This window comes from Gallus gallus, chromosome 12 (genome assembly GCF_016699485.2).
Source record: "Gallus gallus isolate bGalGal1 chromosome 12, bGalGal1.mat.broiler.GRCg7b, whole genome shotgun sequence".
Taxonomy (NCBI): Eukaryota; Metazoa; Chordata; class Aves; order Galliformes; family Phasianidae; genus Gallus; species Gallus gallus.
In genome coordinates, this window is record NC_052543.1 from 11416541 (window position 1) to 11441115 (window position 24575).

At 41.3% G+C, this 24575-nt stretch overlaps 1 protein-coding gene across 4 annotated transcripts; it reads left to right on the forward strand.

Moving 5' to 3' along the window:
- Window positions 1–12332: 12332 nt before the first annotated feature.
- On the forward strand, window positions 12333–24146 carry CCDC174 (coiled-coil domain containing 174). 4 transcript variants are annotated; one of them, NM_001396470.1, is made up of 11 exons: window positions 12333–12446; window positions 12956–13060; window positions 13885–13985; window positions 15634–15692; window positions 16822–17002; window positions 18891–18986; window positions 20236–20372; window positions 20713–20807; window positions 21017–21164; window positions 22193–22333; window positions 22621–24146. In NM_001396470.1, exons 1-11 carry the CDS (start codon window positions 12405–12407, stop codon window positions 23448–23450), a joined length of 1935 nt encoding a protein of 644 aa, NP_001383399.1. In that variant the 5' UTR covers window positions 12333–12404; the 3' UTR covers window positions 23451–24146. The 4 variants fall into 4 exon arrangements, with proteins under 4 accessions (NP_001383399.1, NP_001383400.1, NP_001383401.1 ...); NM_001396471.1 differs by having other exon boundaries at window positions 22196–22333; NM_001396472.1 differs by having other exon boundaries at window positions 22205–22333.
- Window positions 24147–24575: the final 429 nt, after the last annotated feature.

Here is a 24575-nt window from a genome sequence, read left to right on the forward strand (position 1 = left end):
AGAGGATCTGTTTTGGAGTTGCCATCATTACAGTGCTTTCCCTGCAGAGTCACGCTCAGATAATCACAGCCCCACACGAATAGCCCTCTTCGTTTAAGAGTAAGAGTTTGCAGCACTGCAGAGAGCAGACAGTGGTATGTCACGCCTGAGCACTGCACGGGAGGTTCCCATCACAGCAGAAGGTCACATGCTGACTCCCCTCCGTGATTCTGAGCAGGGAGTTACCCATCGGCATACAGGACAGTGATTGGAGTGATGGCACCTGCAAGCTTATTCCAGCCAGCTGGAGCAACCGCTTCCAGGAGCTTTCCTGGGTAGTATCAGCAACAGAGAGCTCAGCCCCTGCCTATCTTCTGCTGGCAGCACAGAAACAAGAAATCACTTAAGCAAAAAGTCACAAAAACATTTTTTCTTTTACCGCATTTGTAATTAGAGTACAAGTAGGGGTTGACTCCCCATTCAGCCAGAACTTCTCAAAGAGATCCTTTCATTAAATTAAATGTGACGTTTTTCTGCAGATCACTTCTCAGGGGGAAACACAGCCCTTTGCAATTTGATTACAAATGTACACAGTACTTTTGGGACTAGCAGCAAATCACAGCTCCATAGCTGGATTTGATCAGGGCACATCACACTAACTCACAGGAGGTTTGTGAGATACACAAAACATTCCCACTGACAACAAAACTCCAAAACTTTTTTCTTTTTAAGAGAAGAGGGAGGAGCCAACACTTGATAAGAGACAAAGCACAGCTGGTGGAGCCAAGTGTTGCTGGGCTCTTCCTCTGACTCAGCCACCCACACAGGCCCACCACCTGCCCTGCTGGGCCTTCGTTCCTCAGCTGTAATTTATAATTGCTTGATGATGTACAGGTTCTGTGTATGAGAAAAGGGTTCCCAGAGAAGTAATCATTATTGATCTAACGTTGCTCTCAGTAAAAGTTCTGAGAGTCTGAGGATAACAAGACATATGAAGGTGCTCTTAAAATTAAGGTCAAATTGACACTTTTTTGTGCCTAAAAGTTTGCCTGTTTTGCCATTTACACTGGCTGCTCTCTTAAAAACCTTTCTGCTTTAATGTCTTTAGACCATCAAGGCTACAACAGTGCTATTTTTAAAGAACAGTAGTGCCACAAATAATTAAACATGAAAACAGCAAGCACAATACTAGTTGAAAATGTAGCCTAGGGCTTTTAGCAGTTGAATTTAACACCTCCATTATTGTAGAAAGACACAAAGCTAGTATGGGGATGCTCCCTAAAGCATTCCCCATTAGCCTAACTTTAGTACTCAAGTGGGAAATTGAACAAGAGAAAAAGCAGTGGGTCCTGAATGGCAGGATTGCTCCCAACAAGTTTGTAAAGAGCAATCTATCCAGCTCTTCAGACAATGCACCTTCCATCCAGCAGCTTTCTTTGGCACAAGAGGATAGGCTTGGGCCCACTGTGCTTTAAATCCCATTGCAGCTGTAGGAGGAAAAGATGAAAGCACAAAGTCCTCCAATCTCAGGAGCTGGCTGTTGAGCAAAGACTTGGGTCTGTTGCCAAGTGTGCAAACCAGGCTTTTCAGATCAGATCTATTTATTGTCACTCTGTTGCACGCTGTATGCACAGAGCAGTGAGAAGACACTGATATCACACCTTTTGTGAAAGGAGGTTCCCAAATACAAATAAATTGACTTCCTGCAACCAGGAAAGTAAGGAAAACCAGACAGCTTTTGCTGCTAGCCCCAAAGCAAGTGATTTAAGAGAGCCCCTTCACCATTTCTGAGCCAGTGAGGATCTAGCACTTGGGAGACCCTTAGGAGCAGCATTGCTGCCCACTCCCACCAGCAGCTTGGGTGAAGATGTACCACCACTGAGGGGCATCCTCCAAGGCCACGCTGCTTTACCACTGACATGGAGGCATCATGAAACACTCTGGGAAAATAGGAAGTACACACTGATGCAGCTGGGGTTTCTGCTGTTGCAAGTCTACCTACTTAAGCTATGGGCTTTGCCTCCTGTATTGATTTACAGCTATTGCCTGGCAGAATTCAATATTAAGATCAAGCTAGAAATTACTTTGACCTTTGTAATCCTGCAAAAACAAGACCTACTGAGGTATCTAAACTCATCTTCTCATTTCTCTCTCCCTCTTCTGCGCTTAGTTTATTAAGTAAGAGATAAGTTTCCTTTTTCTGCCAAGGTTGGGCTGCTGTAAGTGCTGATGCAGTGCACCCTGTATCCCTGCAGCTCTGCATGGGACAGGCAGGGGACCATGGGCAGCCTATTTCCATCCCACTGTGATAGGTAAATGGCACACAGCTACTTTAACAAAGTCTATTTTCACCTCCCAGGCACATCGAGTGGGGCTGGAGACAGAAGGATAAATATGTCACAACACCATCAAGAGAGATTTGTTTCACTGATGGATGCTACCTATATGCAGCAGTGTCCTGTAGCCCATGGAAGCAGTGAACAGGGTTGAGATCATGGAATTTAGAAGTAATCCTGTCATGCTGGAAGGTTAAAGGCAGTTTTAAAATGGATTATTTTTGCTGCTTCCACCAGAGGTTGATCAATAACAAATTCACCTATTAATCCCACTTGGTTCTGTTTTGCCTCCAACACAGACAGTACAAACAGTTTATTGAGTTTGATGTCTGCTTCTTTTTAGGAACTTCAAGGCATACATTCATACTACAGATTTCTACAGAAGTACTTGCATCAAATTAGGTTGTGAAGGCCGAAAGCAGGCTGTCATTCCACCTTTCCTGGGTGATTCTCATTCCTCTGAAAAGCTGAGCATCTTTCAGAGAAGTGGAGCATGTTTGTGGAATTTATTGACACAAGAATAGACCCCATTTACAAGCACCATGAGTGTGCAGTTACCACTGTGCTCTGTCCCTGCTGGAAGGAAACTCAGAAGGGCTCCTTTCTGCCCCAGAGGTGTGCTCAGACATCAGCCCTGAAGCTGGTTCCTCACATCTTTCCTTGCAAGTTACAGCACTAATACAAAGGGACTCACACCAGCCTGCACCACTTTCCAAAGTCACCCTCACTGCTTTGTCAGAAACTTCAACATTCAAGCAATACAGAGCTCTGTCCCTCCCCTTGGAGGATGCTCAGGGCCTTGCAACACACAGCTCCATTGCAGCTGCTGCACATTGATTTCCTACCTGCTGAGGCTGGTTTCAGAAATTCAGGACCATGTTGCATGTTACTCTGCGTAACTCCCAGCAGCTGGCACAGGGCCTGAAGTACTGGCAGCTGATACAGTTGCTTAACAGTATCAATATTTGCTTGCCACTGTACAATGTAAGAAACAACAGCCATTCTGACTGTTGTCTAAAGCCTTGTTTGGTTGGACAGCTGACAGCTTCATCTGGGTTAGAGTGAAGATGCCATGGGATCTGGACTGCTCTTTAGGCAGACTGCAGAGTTTTAAAACAAGCCTGAACTCACTCAGTCACAGCAATGTAAGAGCCACTTTCTTAATTTGATTGAAAATGCTGCTCTTGGAAATACATTCCTTCCCCTTCCAAAACTGCCTGCAGGTTTCCCTTCCCTTTTTTGCTTCTGTCAATTTCTACTTTGTACATAGCATCTTTTCCCCTAAACACACACATTCAATACTGCCTCAAAGTCTTTCATTCCAGGCAGCAAGATCACAATTTGCCTCTGGCTGCTCTCCGCTGCAGAGGTGCCTCAGGAAGGTTTCACCTAGATTAACTAGAGGATCTAGATGATCTTTAAGATCCCTTCCAATTCAACCCATTCTATGATTCAGTCACTTCAGAAGGAAACCAGGAGCTGTGTTAAATGAGCTTGAGGTGAGCTTCAGTTATGCTTCGGTGGCAGATGTTTTGGCACATGAGAATAGGCTCAGGCCCACCATTCATTCCTGCAACAATCTCAGGCTTCTTCCTGAGCCTTCCTTAAATCAGAACTGGCATTACACTCTTATCTATTCCATTAAAGATGCTTCAAGCTACTGCACTTGGTACTAAACGGGGAAACACCACCTATCCATCTTTCAATAAAAAAGGTCCACACTGGGATTTCATGAAGACTACTGTCAATATTACCATGAGATAAGATTCAGTACTTTCCTTTTTTCTGGTCAGGGAACAGAATTAGCTAGAGAAGTGAACTGGAAGCAGAAAGGAATGCTTCAGCTCCATTAAGATATGGTAAAAATCCTTACTGGGACCATCTTGCTTCCTTGTCCTTCTCGTGGCAAGCCAGCTCCAGCTGTCAGTAACACATTAATGACCACAGTGCATTTCAGATCAGGAAAGGAGGAGAAAGACAGTTCTAAATCATAGCAATTGACTGTTAATGGAAACACTCCATGTATTTGCAGGCACATTCAAAGGAGATAGAAAAGAGATAATAATGGCCATTGCAGTGTTTTGCCATAAACTTTCAGAAAGTAAAGCAGCTACTGACTATTCTGGCTCATCAGGTTAGGCTTAGGTCAGGTTGATAGTTAGATTTGATGATCTTAAAGGTCTTTTTCAACCTAAATCACTCTGTGATCTCTCCCACACTAGCTAGCAAGAAAGTTAGTGCTTTGGGCAAGAAGTGCAGGGACAAAAAAAAAAAAGAAAAGAAAAGAAAGCCCCCTTTACCTCCAGGTGGCGTAGGCCCCCTCCTCTGCTGTTTTATGAAGTACTGAATTGTACACTTTGTACATCTCCCTAGTATAGATGAGTTGCTTGGCACTCGTCAAGGCTTTAATAAAGCAATCATTGGACTTATGCCTGATGTAATTATTCATTTTGAAATATTATTCCACTTCCCATTCCACTTGTCTATATTTGACTAATGGCAGCAGTGCTACACACATTTCTATGTTCTCTATGTGCAGACACTCGGTATTTCTTTTTCCAATTATTTCTAAAATAACATCCATAATCACTGAGCTTTCTTTTGCAATACATATAGCAACACTTCAGTGCCTTCTGGGCTTCTATTTTAAGTAATCTTTGTATCAGGAGCTCTGTTCTGGGGACTGGAATCTGTTCAACAACAGGACAGGAATCACTCAGGCAAAAGAAATACGGGTTCCCCTTAAGAGGGAAGGGGTGTCTCAGTGTCCCTCCAAAAGGAGCATCACTTTTGGATAATTCCTTACCTAAACTGTCTCTCTTAGCTAGGACACTGCCAGCTGTGAGTTTGATAGAGTGACAGCTGCTATGCTCATGCCACTTACTGTATAAGCACATGTTCAATTTAATTTTTATTTCACAGAGCTCGGTAAAGCGTAAGTCAAAACTCAAATCCCACTAACCCATGCACAATTTGAACTCACGACCTGAAAATCCAAAAGGAGCTCCTCTTGAAATTCTGGGTTCTCCACTTGTCCCATTTCCTCACACTACTTTTCACATGTGAGACGGAAAGAATGGGGAGAGGCAGACAATTTGTTCCTCAAATGCTGGAGAGGTGATGGAATTGCAGGGGGGAAATGGTCATTTATGGAAGGTTACCTCTGCCAAATGCTCACAGTACCACAGAGAAATGAGCCACATGGCTGCAACAATAGTCTTGTACTGCCCTCTGCTGCACTGAGATCCAGCTGCTAGCACAAGCAATTCACCTCTGGGACTTGCTGGGAGTGAGCCATCCGCAGCTCTCTTTCTTCCTTAGACGCAGGTTCCTCGTACTAGGAAGATTTTGCTATATAGCCTTTTGAGCATCTATTCAAACATAGATGAGCAGAAAGACAATGTACCTCTTCCACCCCATGTTTTGGGTGCGACTCAGGGTGGCAGATGGTGAAAGAGCACTTTATTGCAGATGAATTGAAGTGTTAAAATAAAGAGGAATTTGATCTAGAATGGATCAGAGTTTTTAGCTGCAGTGGAAAATGAAGTCTTATGATTTTAGGACATCCAGCAGCAGCTTTCCACCACCATAATATCAGAGAAGGAATACATATAGAGAGAGTAACTTTGTTTTTGCAAAACAAAAAGCCATCTAGGCAGGCATGTGGTAGATAACTGCTAGGTAACCAAGGCCCATATGCTGGAAAAACCCCACACTCAATTACACTTATTTAAGTCTCTCCAATGTATCAAGGTAGAAATGATCGTATGCCAGAGAAGCATGCGATCATATGTTCTAGTATGCAGATTTAATCATTTTCATTCATTAGGAAATCACATGCAGAGCTACAGTCTGCTTAATTATACCAGCCTGCCTCCTGCTCAGTGTCAGGAATTAGACCCTCTGTAACCACAAAGGGTGCTGAAGGGGCGCTAGGCTCTGTAGCACATATTCCTGCCACCATGTCAAGTCACGATACCAGAATTTGCTGCTCAAAGCCTGTTGGTCTAAAATAATTCAACTCAAACCATGGGATATAAACAGAATCATTTCACATGCAGTGAAGGTGACATAAATATGGGTTACACTATCACCCTGACGCTAAATGAACATAAATAACAGGGTTTCAACTAAGAGCTAGAAAGCAGCCTTTCTAGAAAGTTACAGCTGCAATGTACGTGTGTCTGTCTACCTGGCATGATCCATAACTAGAGATTTCTTTAAAAGAAGAAAAACAGCATGAAATATCTTCATGTGATCTTCTAAGGTATGCAATCTTCTAAGACTCCAAACGTTATGCTTTCATAGCAACCTTTTAACAGACACACAGCTTTAGCACTGTACAAAGCTATATCTGTTGGGCCAGGTTCAGAGTACAGGCAGGGCTGTAAGCAGAGCAGGCATGAATTACTAACAGCATCCTTAAAGAGATCTGGAACAGTGCTTTCAAAGAGAAATAGATTGTAAGGAGAAAATCTGCTTCTAAAGGGCAAAATTATGCTATGTTTTTTTGTTTGTTTGTTTTAAATAGCTGGTCAGATGTTCTCGGGTTTCCAGCAACATCAGTGACAAGAAGCAGCATTGAACCTAATTCCTTCCTGTAAGCATCCTAGATCACAGCCTCCCCCATCACTGTCTTATTCCCCTCTTGCCTTACCTCCATCCTGCATTCCCTGCAGACAAAGAGCAAGGCTCTTCCTCCAGCTCGGCATCCCAGACCCAGCAAGAAAGAAGTCTGTAGTCTCCTGAGGGGGCTTGCAGATGCACAGCTAGAATAGAAAACCCAGCTTCTTTATAGGGCTGTCCCTTGGCAGGGAGGCAAGCTCATCTGTGCTTGCAAAGACAGGAAAACTTCATGCAAAAGCCTGATTGCAAACCATCCAGGCTGCATCTTGCTGCAGGGATGGAGCAACTTCACATGACTACAGCAAAAGAAGCAGATGGCAAGAGAAGAGTGGACAGATGAATGGGTAAACCTCAAGGAACTGAGCAGTTCCTTAAAGGGCAAGTTTGTCTTTTATGCCAGCTGCATAGATACTACAAACAACAAAATTCACAGCACAATTGTATTCCAATAGGTTCAGGCAATGAACCTATCACTCTGCCCACTCCAAATGTAATTGATGGGCCAAACAGTTTTCTTTGAAACTTCCTTGCTTCATACCTCACTAGTTCAGAGAGTTTGTATCTCCTGGTACAGGAAATAATGAGAAACCACGTTCAATGTCTGAGCTAGCACTCAAATTTCTTTCTTATTTTTCATATTTAAGTGCATTTACACATTCCCTGAAGAAGGAATCATCATTACATCTATTCTCAAAGCTCGCTAAAACGTATATAGAAGCCACAGTCATCAATAACAGCTTTCTAAATTCATTTCACCTGCAATAACTGTGGCCCTCCCACAGATGCCGTGGTAAGATGGCATTAAGCCTACTTCTGATCTAAATTGTTATCTGCTTTTAGAGAATCCCTATTTTCTGGCTGCATCAGAAATATTACAATCTGTACCCAAGTAGTTACAGCCACTCCCTTTCTCATAATACTTGAAAAGAGAAGATGTTGTTGACATTAAACACAAATGATTGCCTTATAAAACGCTAGTTCCATAGAATAAGAGGCGGCTACTTCAGACATTATTTCAATTTCTCATTATCCAGCCAGAATTGTATTCTATACCTATGTCATAGCTTGCAAGAAAAATAAGCTAGCACAAAAGCAGGCTGGCACTGCAGCTTGTGACACAAGAAGCAAAGAGCAGTAGAGCTGTGTGTGTACCACTTCTGCCCAGGATCACACAAAAACTTCTACCATTTAATCAAAGAATTAAAACCCTTCTCCTAACCCGCATACAGCTACTCCACAGTGCCCATCTAGACTTATGATCAGCAAAGTTTCGGGTTTGTTTCATTGTTCCCTCCACCCGTTCCTTTTTGCTGCACCAATTCAGCATTTCCATAAATACAGTGCTAGACTACAAAAACTTAGATTACTTTTCAGGTTTCTTTAGACAGGAGTCAGTAAAAAAGAGAGATGCTGGGACTTGATCTTGGGAAGAGATGTTCACATTACAAAAATTAAGTTGCAAACAACTTTGCTTCTGCCAGTTATTTGTGGTCTCACACAACAACTCTGACAAACTGCACGTTCCTGGTTGGCTAGAGAATTAAGCTATGGAAAGCAAAGTTTTCCCTATTTTTGAAAGGTGCTTGTTGATACAGCACAAGTTCCTTTGTAGAGTAACTTCTGAGATGAAAAACCTGGGAGAAAGAAAAGACAAGAGAAATTTCTCCATCACAGAGAAACACAGTTATGTTCCTTGTGTGAAGTGGCTACGAAAATGCATAAAGACAGTGTCCTAGCACCAATATCTCATAAATATCCAACTGTTATTGGCCCATGATTTTATTTCATCTTAAAGCCAAGACACGGAAAGTAAGGGAAAGTAAGTCAGGTTTCATCCTACCCCAGGGCTTTGAGGTTCTTAGTATCTATGATAAGCAAATCTGTCTCAGAACAGCAAATCCCCCAGACATCAATACAATTCAATTTTGGATTGTGGCAACCAGGCACAGACTCAGATGTGAATGACCCAAATCGTTTATTACAGGTTCTCACATCACTTTATATATTCACAAGTTTCCTTTTTTTGTAAAGACAGATGGGAAGGCTAACTTTCCCCATCAACGAAGTATCTGCAAACACTCACTAACCATGCATGCAGGCGCTTATCCAATCAGAGCCATGAGCCGTTCCTTTTGCTTTTCTTTTCTTCTAGAGATAACCTTGGTTCTCAGCCTTGCTTTCACATGCTGTTTATCTTGCTCCACAGCATCTGTTCTGAATAGTCTCTCTTGTATTTCCACATTAGATTCCTATTTAAAGCCAATTTTTTTGTATGGGGGAAATGCAGGGAAAACCCATACCCAAGTGATTTGTTTTGAGTTTGTGCAACATCTCTCACTAATCTTTCAAGTTGCTGAGATGCCACTGTTTCCTAAAAAATCCCCTTCAAACGAACTGCTGTGATCCCCCATCTTTCTCAACAACAATAAACAAGCTTTTTGTGTTGATGCAGCTTTGTGGAAGTAAACACAATTAAGCCTTGTGCTAAAATGAGCAGCATACTAATAAGAAGTGCTGAATCAATTATTCCCCAGGAATTCAAGGCTATCAGCAGTCTTAGATCAGACACAGTAGCTTGTACAGCATTCACCGATTCCCTGTAAGAAATAAGCATCACACAACTGTACTGAATCTGTATTATATACACAGTTAACCTGCTTCCTCACCTCCTCTCTTTAGGTTAAGCTGGTTTTGCTTCCTAGCCTGGAAATGTTCTTATTCCAGCTCCCCCCTCTCATTTGCATTTTATTAATGCCTGTTGGCTGGATTAAAAAAATCCCCAGATCAGCCTTCCACAAATTAGAGTTAACACCGAGCCTTTCTGAGGGAGCTATAGATGCAAAAACTTGTCAGCTCAGAAAACACAGGACTACTGAACCAATGCTTAGGGAGCACTCCAAAAGCCACCTACCTGGATGCACACAGAGCACCAAGTCCCACACTCAGGCAAGCACAGCAGCACACAGAGCAGCCCCATGTTTCTAGCAGGCAGGTGGGAGAGCCACGCTGCATGTGCCTCTGTTCCTGCCTGCTGGTCTTGCTGATGTTAACTGAGAAAGACTGGAAGGTACAGCTCCCATAGCTTGAGCTCATCCTTTGTACAAAGCATCAAGACACTGATTGACTCATTCCAAGTCAGGCATGTCCTGGTAGAGCTTTACTACCCACAGAATCACTTGTTTCTTGCAAGCACAGAACCACTAGCTGTACACACCTCATTCTACAATATCAAGTGCTGGCTTGCAACTTCTAAGAGTAATTCTTTCTTTCACATCCAGTCACATAACCATTCAGTAGCACAGTTTTTCCCTGCAATCCTGGCCATGGCACTGAACCAGAAAGGATAAATTTTAGACAGATGCAGTCACCTCCAGAGCCTTGCTATCTTTGCACGTTCACTAAAACCACCAGTGACAGAGAGCTGCTGAGATGTTGCTGAGCCATTTTATGCAACACTCAAAGCAGGAACAATGCTGCCTCAGTGCAGTTTGGACAGATAAATACAAAAATAGTGTCAAGGAAGGAAGGAATACGTCAAAGATGTTTTTATTTTCCAAGTTTGCAAACTCACATTTCTAACATTAGAAAAGGATGGTTTTCTTCTAAGACCTGAAAATCATAATGGTGCAACAAGCAGTTTGTTAAAATAGATGGGCAGGTCATAAAAAAAAAATGAAGCAGCAAGGAGAGAAGACAGTAAGGAGCTGCCTTAAAGGAGCCATAGGCTGTGCCAAGCAATAAGGGATCCCGCAAGGTCCGATTCCAGACTTATAAACAGGATAGATGACAGTGAGGTAGGAGTGGCTTCTAGAGTAGTGGCCTGAGTCAGCATTTGAATCATCCTTCCTTTCAGTCAGAAAACACAAAGAGGCACTGAAGTACCTACACACCTATTCAATATTACATTTCTAAAACTGTTAATGTAAGATTCCCATCCTAGAGCCTCAGAAACTAAGCTTAGGAAGCAGTCACAACACCCTTCAAGTCAAGCTTTCAAGAAGTCAAGATTTCTCAAAATGTTTTTGCATCTGCAGTTACAAGGGGAGATACAAGTCCAAGTCTGACTATCAGCTCTTCAGGAACACTTCACATTATGAGACTCCCAGGATAAAGAGGCTCTTGAGCTCCTGAAAGTACTCAACACCTACAGCACTGGCAGTCCAGAGGGATGAGCAAGCAAGCCCTATCACTATAATGTGCAGTATGAGCAACATCGAGGAGAACCCACAAACTTCAAGGGGAAAGAAATAACAGTTAAAAATTACTAAAATCAGAATCAAGCCTGGCTTGGATTGGGGTTGTTTTTTTCTTCTCAGTGCTGTCACTAGGTGAGGTTTGGAAAGGCCACTTAACAGTCTGTGGGAATGAGATTGAATTAGAACAGCACAGATGTTTTCATTCCTTTATAAATTCCTATTCATCAGCAGTGCTTATGTCTCTTAGACTGCAAATTAAAACGGAAACTCCTGTTGCTCTAACATGATCTACCCTTCTCCGTAGATGTTGTCTCCCATCATTTCCCCTTATTCTAAGGAGCCAAAAGGAAGTCAGCTTCACTAAGGCCACAAATGGCTTTTTCTGAACTACCACTTTAATGCTCATGGGCATACAGGTGTAGCTTCTTTAGTTACCAAGTATCTGTGTCAGTAATCTGCAATTCCCTGCCAATGAACTATTCAAGCATGGGCCGGATCTGGCCTTCCAAACATGAAAGCTACACATTTCAAAAAGCCATGCCAAACGGCATGAGACACTTCTATCAGCTGTCACACTGCCAAGCAACAACAGAGAACCGTATATTTTACCGCTTTATTGAAGACAAATGAAAGGCAGCTTCCTCTTGTAATTCTGGATAATAATGATCTGAATCACTCTGAAATTAAAACATATCAGCCAATCCTTTTATCTCACAGAGAGAATAAAGCAGATAACGAGCTACCCAGGGAAAGCACAGCAGCGAGCCTCCGAGACAAACCTCCGCTCATCTGCAAGGCTCCAGCACGCGTAGGTGGGTTTGTATTGGGGCGTTACGGACAGCGCTCAGCCCTCATTAACTCACATCCCTGAGCACTGACCCACGAGAGCCAACGACAACCACCGCAATTCTGCTCAGCACAGGCTCAAGCAAGGCAGCGGTTACAGAGCTAAATCCACCTCCAAGCAGAATTTCTGCTCTCTAGCAGTCACTCACCAACTAAACCAGGACTGAAGTCACATTTGCTATGAACCCCCCCCTCCCCGCCATCCATCTTTCCTTCCTTGTGCGGCCCCAAACTCAGCACCTACGCCACACAAACTCCACCCTCCCCTCCACCCCTGCAAAGCGGCGGGGAAGCACACATTAGCCCTCACCAGCGCTGCCGTAACAGCGCCGCGCTTTACGACCTCGCCGCACTTTACGGCCTCGTTGCAAAGCAGGGACGGAAGCGGCCGGTGGGAGGTTGCCGGGGAGCTCAGGGCGCCATGGACAGGAGGAAGAAGCCGCTGGACGTGGCCGCCTCCTCGGTAAGCGAGCAAGCTCCGCCGCGGTTGCGGAGCAGAGAAAGAGAGCTGTAGCATCTGCAGCAGCGCCCGTCGCTCGGCTTACAAGTAGGGCTGCGGCGGTGCGAGGCCCAGCCGGGCAGCGCACTGCTCGGGCTCCTTGCTAGGCCCTGCGCCCGCGGTGCTGTGAGCCAAGGCCGGTTAAAGGCGGCACCCTGCCTCGCTGGGCCTGGGGTCTCATCGCGTCTTGGTGTGCTGCTAAAGTGGGGACATGGGAGGGAAACGTCAGTTTGTGTGCTGGCCTGCTGCCGAGGGCTCTGGTGTGGGAAGTGCCTGCAGAGCTCTGCCTACCGTGCATGCTGCATGCTTAGCAGTGACTTTCTCAATCAGATCACTGCTTTTAAGATCCACATATAACTACAATTAAATGCTCGCATAGCTGCTAACAATAGATTATTTTACTATATAAAGGAATAATTATTTCCAGTACCTGATGGTTGGCAATGTGTTCATTCTTTTGGCTGATGATGTAGTTGGTAGATCTCAAAGCTGAGCTCTTCCGCAAACAAGAAGAATTCAAGAAAGAAAAGCTACTGAAAGATGCCGGCATCTTTGCAAAGCCCAAACCCTCCAATAAGGTAGAAACAATCTTCTCTTTTTGTCATCCTTTCTCCTTAAACTAAGGCAGCTTGTACACATTTAAATCTCAGTAAATAAGTATTCTAAGCTGTATTACCATTCAAGTGTTCACCATGAGAATGTTTTGATTTGTCAGCACATTTCCAGATGTGAGCTTTGAGCAGAGCAGCAAACTGCTGCCCATGCTGATCAAAGTAATCTCTGAAGTTTCACTTCCTAGGGAGCCAAAGCTCATTTAACTGCAGAGAAAAATGTGTCTTTTTTCACTTCAGGAGTTCCTTTGCTTCCCTGAAGGAGGGAAGATGGTAAACTCATCCAGAACCACTGAGCTTTCCTGATAAATGCCGTACTGTGTGCTCCTCTCTATCACAGTGCATCACAGTGAACGGGCAATTCTCACTCATTTTTACTCTTTACTGTACATTTTCTATTTGTTCTGTGGCTTCCTAGTACTAGAGTTACCATACTCAAAGACTGTTTTGCACTCTAAACTGAAAAGCTGTAATTTTGATTTGAAATGAATGTAGGAGAGAATACAAGCAGTTCATAGCTTTGTTATTACTTCAGTTATTCATCATTTCTTCCATAAAAACTTTACCAGAATAGATTCTGTCTGATATGTATTTCTTTTTGCTTCTCAGCCTGACCTTCATTATGACATTGTATAGCAGTCTGTCATTTTAGGACATACTTGCTGTGTTCTACAGCACAGCAGGTAGAGTCTCAAGTTAAATGCATTTAAGAGCTTTTTTAAAAGTCTTACTTGATTGAGTAATGTTTATCATTTCATGATTGTTTGTTGTTACAAAATTGTATCCCCCAGAAACCAAGCATCTGGACCAAACAAAACACAGGAGTTGCAAAACGAGCTGAGAAAGACATTGAGCAGAAGGCAGAAGAGGATCAAACCTTAGATCAATCAAGGTAGATGTTAAGTTCTATGAGAAAGGAATGTTTTGTAGAATGTGCTTTTTAGTACTTAGAAAAGTACATCAAAAGTTACGTGCATTCTGGATGAGCAATTTTCATCAGATCAATAAGTGAGACCAGCATCAGTCTGTGCTCTATGGGGGTGATGTACAGGCTGTTCTGAAGTGCTCTTATACTCTAGAGACATCTGCCCTTATATCATCATAGCTATCTGAGTGTATAGAACTACTGAAGTTTGAGTACCATCTTTAGAAGCAAAACCTAGGGCAGTGATGCTTCAGAAGTCACATCACAAACCATTTCTTGTACTTCATAGAAGAGTGCTTGCTGTTTTAAAAATTTGGTTTGTCATCTAAATGGTTTAGCTATACAATAGAGTATGCAATGATATAACGTGATAGAAAATACAGCAATAGTAGCAGGATAGCACAACCCTAAGCTGCAGCAAATGAGAACAAGCCCAAATGCAGTAGCAGACACAGAAACATAGGAAGAAAGGAAGAAAAAAAAATTGCTTACCCTTAGAAGGCCTTCAGTATGTAAGGAACTACAGAGAAATATCCTCACCTCCACTGCCAACCCTTAAATGAGGGCTGGGAAGGGCTGGATTCTGGCTCCGCCCTTCCAGTCACTCAGGGCCCTTGCGTGCACCTGAGCTCCCCTGGGTTGGCCCCGCCTTCCCACCAGGTGCTCCATCACTGCATCAGGCCGTGACTTAGCATTTCCATTACAGATGAAAATGTAATTTATAATTAATGTGCTTTTTTTTCTGTAAGTGGATTCTAGCTCTTAAAAATTGGTTTCTACCATTCCAGTAATCAGCTAAAGTTTTCTCTTCAGTTTTTAAAAAAATCATGTTTGTATGGTAACTGCTGAGTCACGGCCTGAGCCACTGATTGAGCACCTGGGGAAAGGACCCGGTCAGCCCTGGGAGCACAGGTGAAGGCAATTCAGCTGTGTGACCAGAAGGGGTGGAGCCTGGCTGCACCTCTCTTAGACCTCACTGAGAGTCTGACTGCCCTTCTAGAAGGATCTCTGGTTGGAGATCGCTCCCTTGTGGAGTCTTTTCTGTGAGCCTAGATCTTTAGAGATGGATGAGCACCTTTACTTTTCCTTTGAAGTGCCATCCTATACATGTTAGTCCCTTTGCTGTTTTACTCCTCTATCATTCTTCCACTGCATTAAATGTTCTGTTTGTAACAACAGTCTACCTTTTTTTTTGGGGGGGGGGGGGGGGGGATTTTTTTCTTCTTTCCTTTTCTTTTTTTTTTTCCTGTAAAATATCTTTTCAATATCTAATACCTGTAAGTAATATTTATCTGACCGACCATAGTAATTATACAGAGATAGAATACTAATGACTAAATATCCCTGCTTTCTCACTGTGTTACACTGAAGGCTGTTTCTGTACCTTCAGCTATAACTTCAAATTATTTTCAGTATAGATTCTGGAACTGAATATCTGTGTTTCTTCAGAAACATCAGTTAAAATCTAAAACAAAAAAGAACAACAGATGTTACTTAATTTCTAGTAGCTATTTCAAGCATTCCTAGTATTACTTTTTTCATTTACCTAAGCATAAATGGTTTGTTGTGGCGTTTGGAATTGGTGAAATTACAGGCTTGTTTGTTTGTGTCTCAGGAAGAAACTTGAAGAGAAAGCAAAGCTGTATGAGAAAATGACAAAAGGCGATTTCCCAGGTGAACAAAGCTAACGTAAAATAAGTAGTTACACATGTGCATTTATATATAAGATAGGTTTAAGTAATTACTTGTTTTAATTTAAAATTGATTTGCATGATTTTTTCTTGACAATTTTCACTATTAATCAATGTAGTATATTTAAAGATAGAAATTTATTTCCAAAGTTCACCCTAAAGGTTGGCCTCTCACTATCTAGTGGCTTACAGCAGCTGCACTATAAATTCAGTTGAGAGTTCTTACTTGAGAAATTTTTTTTTGGAGCTGCTATACAAAGTGATTGACGTGGGCTATTTTGCAGTCTGAGAGAAAATCCTGTAAGTACTAGAAAATATGAAATTACTTTTTGAAGGACAGTCTGTCCTAGTAAAGCACCATAAGCTTGTTTCATTCAGTCTTTAAGTGGGTGGAATGTATTTTGTTTTTTCAATATAGAATCTTAGAGAGAAAAAAATAATGTATTCTCCATTATGCAGGCTTTGCATTTCATTGCTGCTTTTCTGTCCTGCGTTCTAATTCTTGGGCTTTATGAAGAGAAGAAGAGCAATGTGTTATGCAGATAACAGAGAATCCTAATCTGGCCCCTTCTTTTTTCACATATCCAGTCACTTGCAAGAAATAATGATTAGATCAGAATCCAAATCTCCTTGCAATTAATATCTAACATTTCCCTTATTAGTGTCCAACTTTGCCACATGTGAAGTCACTGCTTTTCTCCACTTTTCAAAAAGTACTCTAGTGACTGTTTTCTGCCAACACAGGAAATGCTAAACATCAAATAAGTATTTGAACTGTTGTGTAACAAACCCTATATCTTTGAAATATAATTAATGAGCATAGAATATTTCAGTGTGGAATGGGATACCTTTTCTGTATTCCACACAGAAATAATTAATTGCTTTTAAAAAGCATAAAAGTTGTATTCATGAATAGAGGTTATTGTTGTGGAGCCAGCTTACAGCTCCAAGTTTGATTGACCTGAAGTGAGATGTAGGTATTCCCCAGCGATATGGTCAAGGGCATTGCTGGCAGCTGCAGAGGTGATTGCGCCTATGATGTATCTATTGATTTTTGTGTTGACTTCTGTTCTCTTTGTGGTTTTTCTCTACTAATTGATTTTCTGCCTTAGATGAAGAAACAGAAGATTTGTACCTAGTGGATTTCACTCAGAAGATCATAGACAAACAGCGAGAAGTACAGGAACTGTATCAGAACGAAGCTGCCATAAAGACTTTAGAAAAAGAGACAGATGATGAGGAAATTGAACCAGAAATGGAAATACCGCCACCAGAGGACCCTGATGAAGAATGGTTGGTATTGCTGAGTGGGCTGCTGAGGCTTGGCAATTGCATGAGAAAAGAATTCTGTTCCACGGGATGTGTGCAGTGACAGTTTTTTGTTGGGGTTTTTCTTGGATTGTTTTTGGTTAATACTACACGTAGAGAAGAGGTGGTTCTTTCTGTTTCATGTCTTAATAAGAGACAGTACTTTGTGTCACTTCCCACATAGGCAACACTGCAATAGAATCCAACTCCAGGATTTTGAGAAATACTGGTGAGGGAAATGTACTACAAGTGAGATGTGTTGCAGTATCCTCTCATTTTCTTTCGTAGTTTATGGGAATTCTGAATCCAGCATTGCTTGTATTTCTTTATTCTTTGGTGTCTTGTATTGAAATGTGTTTTAGCAAAACACTTTTTTATTTATATCCATCTTCTCTAGTGTGGGATTTCCAAAATGCACGGTTATTTCTGTTGTATGGCCTCTTGAAAGAGAGAAACTGACTGAAAAAAACATGATTTTCCAGCATTTCTTCCACTGTTTAACTGCAATATTTCAAGTAGCTTTTGACCATTTTCTGTTACAGTCCCATTACTATTTTTTCAACTAAGATATTAGCATTAATTACAAAACCAATCTGACTAAACACTTTCTTTACCAACATCTGAAGAATACTTATGGAAGAAAGATTTTAATTGTGGTAATCAGTTAAAACAGTAATAAACAATATGAAAAAGAGCACTCTGCCTCTCCAGCCTAATAGGCCACAATAAGATTTGCAGTGTAATTTTCCAGAACAAACTAGGAGAGTGCATTCAGGCAGAGTACCAGAGAACTGCTAGGTTGGAAGGGCAGATAACATGTAGTGCTACTAGTGTCATACTGAGATTTGAGATGGAACCAACGATGAATTCAAACTGCTTTGTGCTCTCTTCACAGTAAGGTGTCAGAAATTTAAACCAATATATTCTACTGTTCATGGGGTACTTCTCTGTCATGGCCTACAGCTCACTTCAATGACATACATTATTATGTTGTTGATCTCAGCGAGGCCATATTCTAATGAAAAATATTTGGGTACTGGTATAATTAATACTAATTGATTTTCTCTGCAGTAAAGATAACTACAGCTGAATGCAAGCTATTGTTGGTTTTTCTGCTGATTTTTACATAATGAAAAAGTGCCCTGGATATTCATAGAGATGATGTGAAAGAGCAAACTTAGTAAACGTACAGATCCCTTAACGTTTGGTTTGGGGAAATTAGGTTGTCAATCCTACACTTTCAACTGTAATGTTAATTCTTGAACTTGGGATAATAGAAGCAGCATGATGCCAGGTAACTTTTAGCAGCATTGAACAGTAAGTATAGCTCTTTATCAGCTTTGACAACTGCAAATTAAGTGTTCGGTGCTATGAAGAGTTGCTAAGAAGCATGGTATGTGCTTGAGAGGAACACTGCTTGCATTTTAGTCAGCCTTTGTTATGCATGTTGAATGAACACTATCAAGCTCTTCTTAATGGGCTTTAGATTGATAATTGAAGTATATTGTAGCAGTTTCATACCTGTAAGAAGTCGATGCTGTCATTATTTTCACCATGGGAAGCAAGTACTAGAACGAGTCTTATTTTGGTGTGAAAATTAGATGTTTTAACTTCTGAATATCTCTTTACACCATCTTATTATCAAAGCAAACAGATGGCTCAAAGGAAGATTGAGTAAATGTCTCCGGTAAAACTGTTGTGTGGCCTGTTCAGAATGTGACCTTGGGAGTCTGACAGTTTCTTCTACCTTTCAATTAACATATATAGGGAGTCTGAGAGATGTCAAATGCTTTTTGGAAAATATCACTGCTTCTGTCATCTGTAAGCCTGCAGGCAGAACTTCTGTGTGAAATGTCCTGTGCTTTCATTACAGGGTTGATTATGTTGATTCCTTGGGCCGATCTAGACGCTGTATGAAGAAGGATTTGCCAAGTATACTTAAAATGGATCAGGAACTTCAAGGGAAAAGGTATTACCTATTCTTGGTCCAGAGTTGTTGAATCTGCTGCTTTTTCTGGTTTACTCTAGGCCAGCTTCTGCCGGTTTCTGCACTGTGCCTTAGGAAACAGCCAGAGTAGCTACAGAGAAATTGTACACGACAGTAGTTTTATCAATGTTTTCTATTATAAATTCAGACAGTATGCCACGTATTCCTTGGCAGCTGACCATTTGAATTATGTGGCTGGTGTACTGTTTTTAAATTACAAGAGAATAGAGGCTATGGATATGACATTTTTAATAAACTAAATGAAATTTTGAATAACCTTGCTTATGTAGGTTGTAGAGAAGTTCTAATAAACAGATTTAGCAATCTCTCAGATGCCTGCTGCATCTTTTAAAACTGTGGTCCATGTAAGCTAATTGTGGTTTATTATAGCTTCCAGAAAGTGCTGGAGAAATGATTCCTGGTTCTGAAAACTTAAACTGTTCACAGTCCTTTAGCAAATCCAACTTTGTTAGATCTCCATTTGTTTGATTTTTTTTTTTTTGCTTTTCTGTTAAACAGCAGTCTAACTGGTTGGTTTTGGTGGTTTTTTTTCTTACTAAAATTATTATAGCAGCACTGAGAATTGTTTTCAGAACATAATCTAAAGGTACCTCAGCAGAGCCACTGAAGTGAAGATGCTTTCACACCAGCAACTTATTAGTGTTGAAAATAAAAAGAGAATAGGAGTGTTTTGAAATTAGTCTCTGGGTTGATATGGATGAGCATCTATCAGCAAAGATTGCTTTAGCTAGACAAAGAGAGAGTAGTGCTGCTGCTTCCCTTGAGGAAACAAAAATACTTCTCATGCTGGGTACGAAATGACTTCTAGGGGAACTTCTGTGTGCTATTTCAAGTGGCTTTCATCTTCTTGCGTCTAATCTGAAATAATTCCATATGTGGTTGCTAACATCCAAACAAATGACAGTAAGAGTGAACATTTAACATTTCATCAGCCATTCTGTTTGATTAAGATTTGATAAAGCCTCTGAGAAAGGATAGAACTTTAAGTGTTTTAATAACATGTTCCACTAGTACCTTGCTTCAGAAATGGTGCCGTACTTATCATTGTTATCTCTAAGTGGTGCCTACTGTGATCTGTTCTGTAAAAACTGCGAGAGTGGATTAGACCCAATCGTTACTGAATTTCACTGTTTGCTACTGTGGAACCAATAACTTCGCTCTGTACTCTCTAATTCCCCCCCACTTTTCTTTGTTGTTTTTTTTTAATTAGACTGGACCCTGATGGGAACACGCTGTTATCTGAAGATATGAAAAGAGAACTTCAGAGGCAGCAGTGGGAAAAAGAAGAAGAAGAAGCCCTCCGAAAACCCATGGGGCCCATTCATTATGAGGACATTCGAGAAAATGGTATGCTTTGTGCTTTATATCCTTATCTTCACACGGAGATTAATTTTAGAGGAAGCAAGGGAAAGGTACTTCTTGTCGTCCATGTGTCAAACTTTACATATATGTTAAACCACATTTGTATTAAGTATTCAAACTACCAGGACATTCTTCGAGATCTGTTTTTCAGTAAATTACATTTTTCTCTCCTTCAGGAGGCTTCACTTCCTGCATCATCTAACTAAGCCTATTTTAGACAAAAATATAGAGTGGTGTATGTTGTAATTCTGTGCCTGAAATCAGGGTGTGTGGTGCTTGTATACCCTCAGTAAACTGAGGATAACTTTGCCTTTTTTCTTCTCAGAGGCCAGACAGCTTGGTGTTGGTTACTTTGCCTTTTCTCGTGACCAGGATCTTAGGCATAAACAACGGGCAACACTGGATATGCTAAGAGAGCAGGTATGGGAGCATCCTGACTTGGTTGTTTAGGGTTTTTTTGTATTATGCTCAGTGATGCCTGCATTTGACTCAAAAAATTGTGCCTCCTTTTCCCTGTTGAAACATGGTACCTGATAATATTGCTTTCAGTTGTTCAGCCAAGGAATATATGTAGTTGATTATAGTAACAAAGGAATGTTAATTCATGGGATTTTTTTTTTACTGTTAAGACACTGGATCAAAGAACTAAGCGTGAACAGTTAAAAGAAAAAAGAAAAGCAGCTCTAGAATCAAGGCTGTCTAAACTTCGAGCACGGAAGGTGAAGAAGTTAAGGGAAGAAGGATTAGAAGAAGAGGCAGAAAGACTGGAGAACGGAGGTATGAATAGATGTCTTTTTAAGATCAGTAGCTGCTGTTTCATCTTGTACCTGACCATTGGTTGGGCATACAACTGATACAGGCTTGGAGATTTAAGATATAGATAGTATATACTCTGTATATACAATTAATATAACTTAGAATCATGAGAGTTCATAACTACATGAAGATATAAAATTGTGCCAGAAATAGTTTGATAATGCAGGAAGAAATGTGGGATGTCAAGTGTGGATTGTGATTCTTTTTTAATTCATGCCTGACAGCAGGAGTAGCTGTGTAGGTTAATTGAGGCATGGTGGAGTCTCTGAAATTGTACCGGTTGGCTTTTAAGCGAGAATATTAGCAAGTTGATTTCAATATCATATAATATATTGTCTCCGAGTTTCAATCCTGTCTGTAAGCAGACTATACAGTGGCTTTCAGGATTTGAGATGAGTTTGAGTTCCAATCTCATCTCTGCCTTGTCTCCCTTATGACACTACTAGTCACTTGTTCTGTCTTCCACTGTAGCTAATATTTAACTTGTCAGAAGTCTAGCCAAGCCATTAACTGTGAAGTGTTCTGGAAATGAAGAACAGTAATGTGCTACTGCAACTGTTACTGTTCTTCAGAAGAAAAAGAATGAAAGTTTTCCTCTCTAGGATTGCTGAAGTGGAGATGTGTGCTCATGTTCTTCTTTTTAACAATTTTATAGTGTAGTATAATAATCAGCACGTTTCTTTTTGTGTTATTAGGCAATTGATCTTTCAGCAATCTTTTGATACAGCTAGAAAACTCGAAGTATGCTGCCTAATTATCTGGCTTACTCAGTAACTTCTGTGAACTAACATGAAAGAATTAAAAAATAAACACCTCCCTGCTAGGATTCACTTCACTGTCAGAATGAAATTAGACAGCTACTGTAAGCTCTCTGTATACTATATATAGCTCATATCTATATAACATCGCTGCTGCTTCTTCTGCCTATGAAATTCATTTAGGAGATTGTATCCTATTAGTAACAAAAAATATTCTCTCCTTCTGCAAAGTAGAGGTGAAAGACACCACTAGTCCAGTAGAAGCTGAACCTGAAGTTCCAAGACCAAGCAGAAAGGTAGAGGTGGTCATCCAGGAGAGAAGAGATACAAAGCCTGGTGTGCCTTATGTCCGTGAGTGGGATAAAGGCAAAGGTAAGGAAAGAAAGGGTAAACAAAATTCCTTGTGCTCTTGATGCTTTTCTCCTTACTATTTCATATTTTTTTTTATATTTTTACTGTAGCAGTGGGAATTCTGTTCTGTTTTCCTACATTGGACAAATATGTAGTCTTACTGCATTGAAATTTTTTAATTCAGCTCTATACTAGGTGAAAGTAACTTTGGGTGGCTTTAAGCAGCTGTATCTTCTGTTTGTTCCTTTTGTTTCCTCTTTTCTCACTGAAATCAATATTTAAGCTACTGTTTTCTCTCATTCTAACAGAGTTGATGTTTGGACAATGGTCAAAGAAGCAGGAAGAACTCAGAGATGAGCGAGATCCAGAATTTGCACCACCTTCTGATTACTTTATGGGACAAAAGAAGGACGATGGTTACAGCAGCCAGAATTTGAACAGTCCTGAAACCTCCCCTGGAAAAACAGAGCCAGAAATATCAGAGAACCAAAAGAAGTTATCAGTGCAGGCCAGTACCCACAGAGCTGAAGTTGTCCCACCGTCTGTACAAGCATACAGCAACAATGTTCAAGGTGGGCTGGCACCAGCAGAGGCTGCTGGCAGTGATGCTGAAGACGGATCAACATCAGCAGAGACTGACAGCAGTGATGAGCAGGATGGGGTGCCATCAGCACACCCCTACATCTGTGGTGCACAGAACATGCCACCATCAATGCCGGCTTATGGCTATGGCCCTCCGCATATGATGCCACCAATGCCAGCTTATGGTTATGGCGCTCCACATATGATGCCACCAATGCAGCCTTATGGCTATGGCGCTCCACATATGATGCCACCAATGCAACCTTATGCCTACGGCACTCCAAATGTGCCATTTTCAATGCACGCTTACGGCTATGGAACCCAGGATGCGCCACCACCAGTGCAGGCCTGTGACTGCAGCACTCAGCATGCGCCACCACCAATGCAGGCCTGTGACTGCAGCGCTCAGGATGCACCACAATCGGTGCAGGCCTGTGACTGCAGCACTCAGGATGCACCTCCTCCAGAGCAGACATACAGTGGTGACACGCAAAATCAGGAACCACTTTACCAAAGTTTAGATGATATGCTGTCTTATTACAGACAAGTGACTTGACCTGAGTAGTATAATAAAGAAGAATTGTAATTTAAGGATCTGGAGTAGAATTATCTTCTGAGCAAGAATATTATTTCCCTACATCTGGGAAAAATGAGTTTCTGTAGGTAGATGAAAATAAATTTCCTGGTGAACCTAAGCTACCTTCCATCAACAGCTGTACTTCTACCCCGTCTGTCCTTTTTTCCTCTTTATTAAAATTACATACTTTTTTGTCACTGCTTAATTAGTTTAGTGCACGTTCTTATTCTTTACCACTTACATCTGTACTTTTGGGTATAGCTCCTGCTTTGCAGGTACTGCTGGTTCAGTAATATCTATAGGAACAGCATTGAAATGGCAGACCTGTTGCTAAATACAAAAAGGTTTTAAGAAATTTGTTACCCTCTTCATCATCTGACTTCAGGGACAGACTGTGCAGAATATCAGCTAGTGAGCAGTTGTGGGGAGTACTGTCTTTGGTCATAATGCCTTCTGAGTTCCTGAGGTCTATATCTAACTTGTAATTCTGTGAAGCAGATCAGAGTTGGAGAAGGGCACTACAGAAAATGATAAATGATGGTAAGACTAAGAATAAATGCTCTACTGAATTAGAAGCCTGGACACCTGAAATTACTGTCTTACTGGTTTAGAAAATGCTCTCTTCGTTGTTCAAGTACATTATTAAATCATTCTATTATTTAAGGCTTTACCTAATACCTTTTTCCTGAAATCTGTGTATTGCGATGATGATACATAAAAGCAGGCTAACCCACAACAAACTCTTATTGCAGAATCTCAGTAAATGACAGTAATACGTAGTAACCCTTTGGAGCATTTGGAATTGTGAAGGCAACTTAGATACCTCCCATTTGTATTTTAAAAGCTCACAAAAATAAAAACTAGAAAAGTGGGTTAGAATGGGCAGTTGCAGTTTCTGTAAAGTTAAAGGGCAGTGATGTTGAAGTGGAGAACATCTGAGCCAAGCAGTGAGTGGGCAGACACAGAACACGGTGCTCTCAGGTGCTCCTGTGGGACCTCAGACTGTTCTGACCTGAGCAGAACACAGTCACTGTCTGTCAATTATGTTTTAACCTCAGCTATTAAACACACTTCTATTTCTCCTTTCGGTAATATTGCTGACAG

Coding starts and splice junctions, on each gene's coding strand:
- CCDC174 (NM_001396470.1), top strand. CDS start 12,405: ATGGACAGGAGGAAGAAGCCGCTGGACGTGGCCGCCTCCTCG. Junction 12,447..12,955: donor TGGACGTGGCCGCCTCCTCG/GTAAGCGAGCAA, acceptor CTGATGATGTAG/TTGGTAGATCTCAAAGCTGA. Junction 13,061..13,884: donor AGCCCAAACCCTCCAATAAG/GTAGAAACAATC, acceptor TGTATCCCCCAG/AAACCAAGCATCTGGACCAA.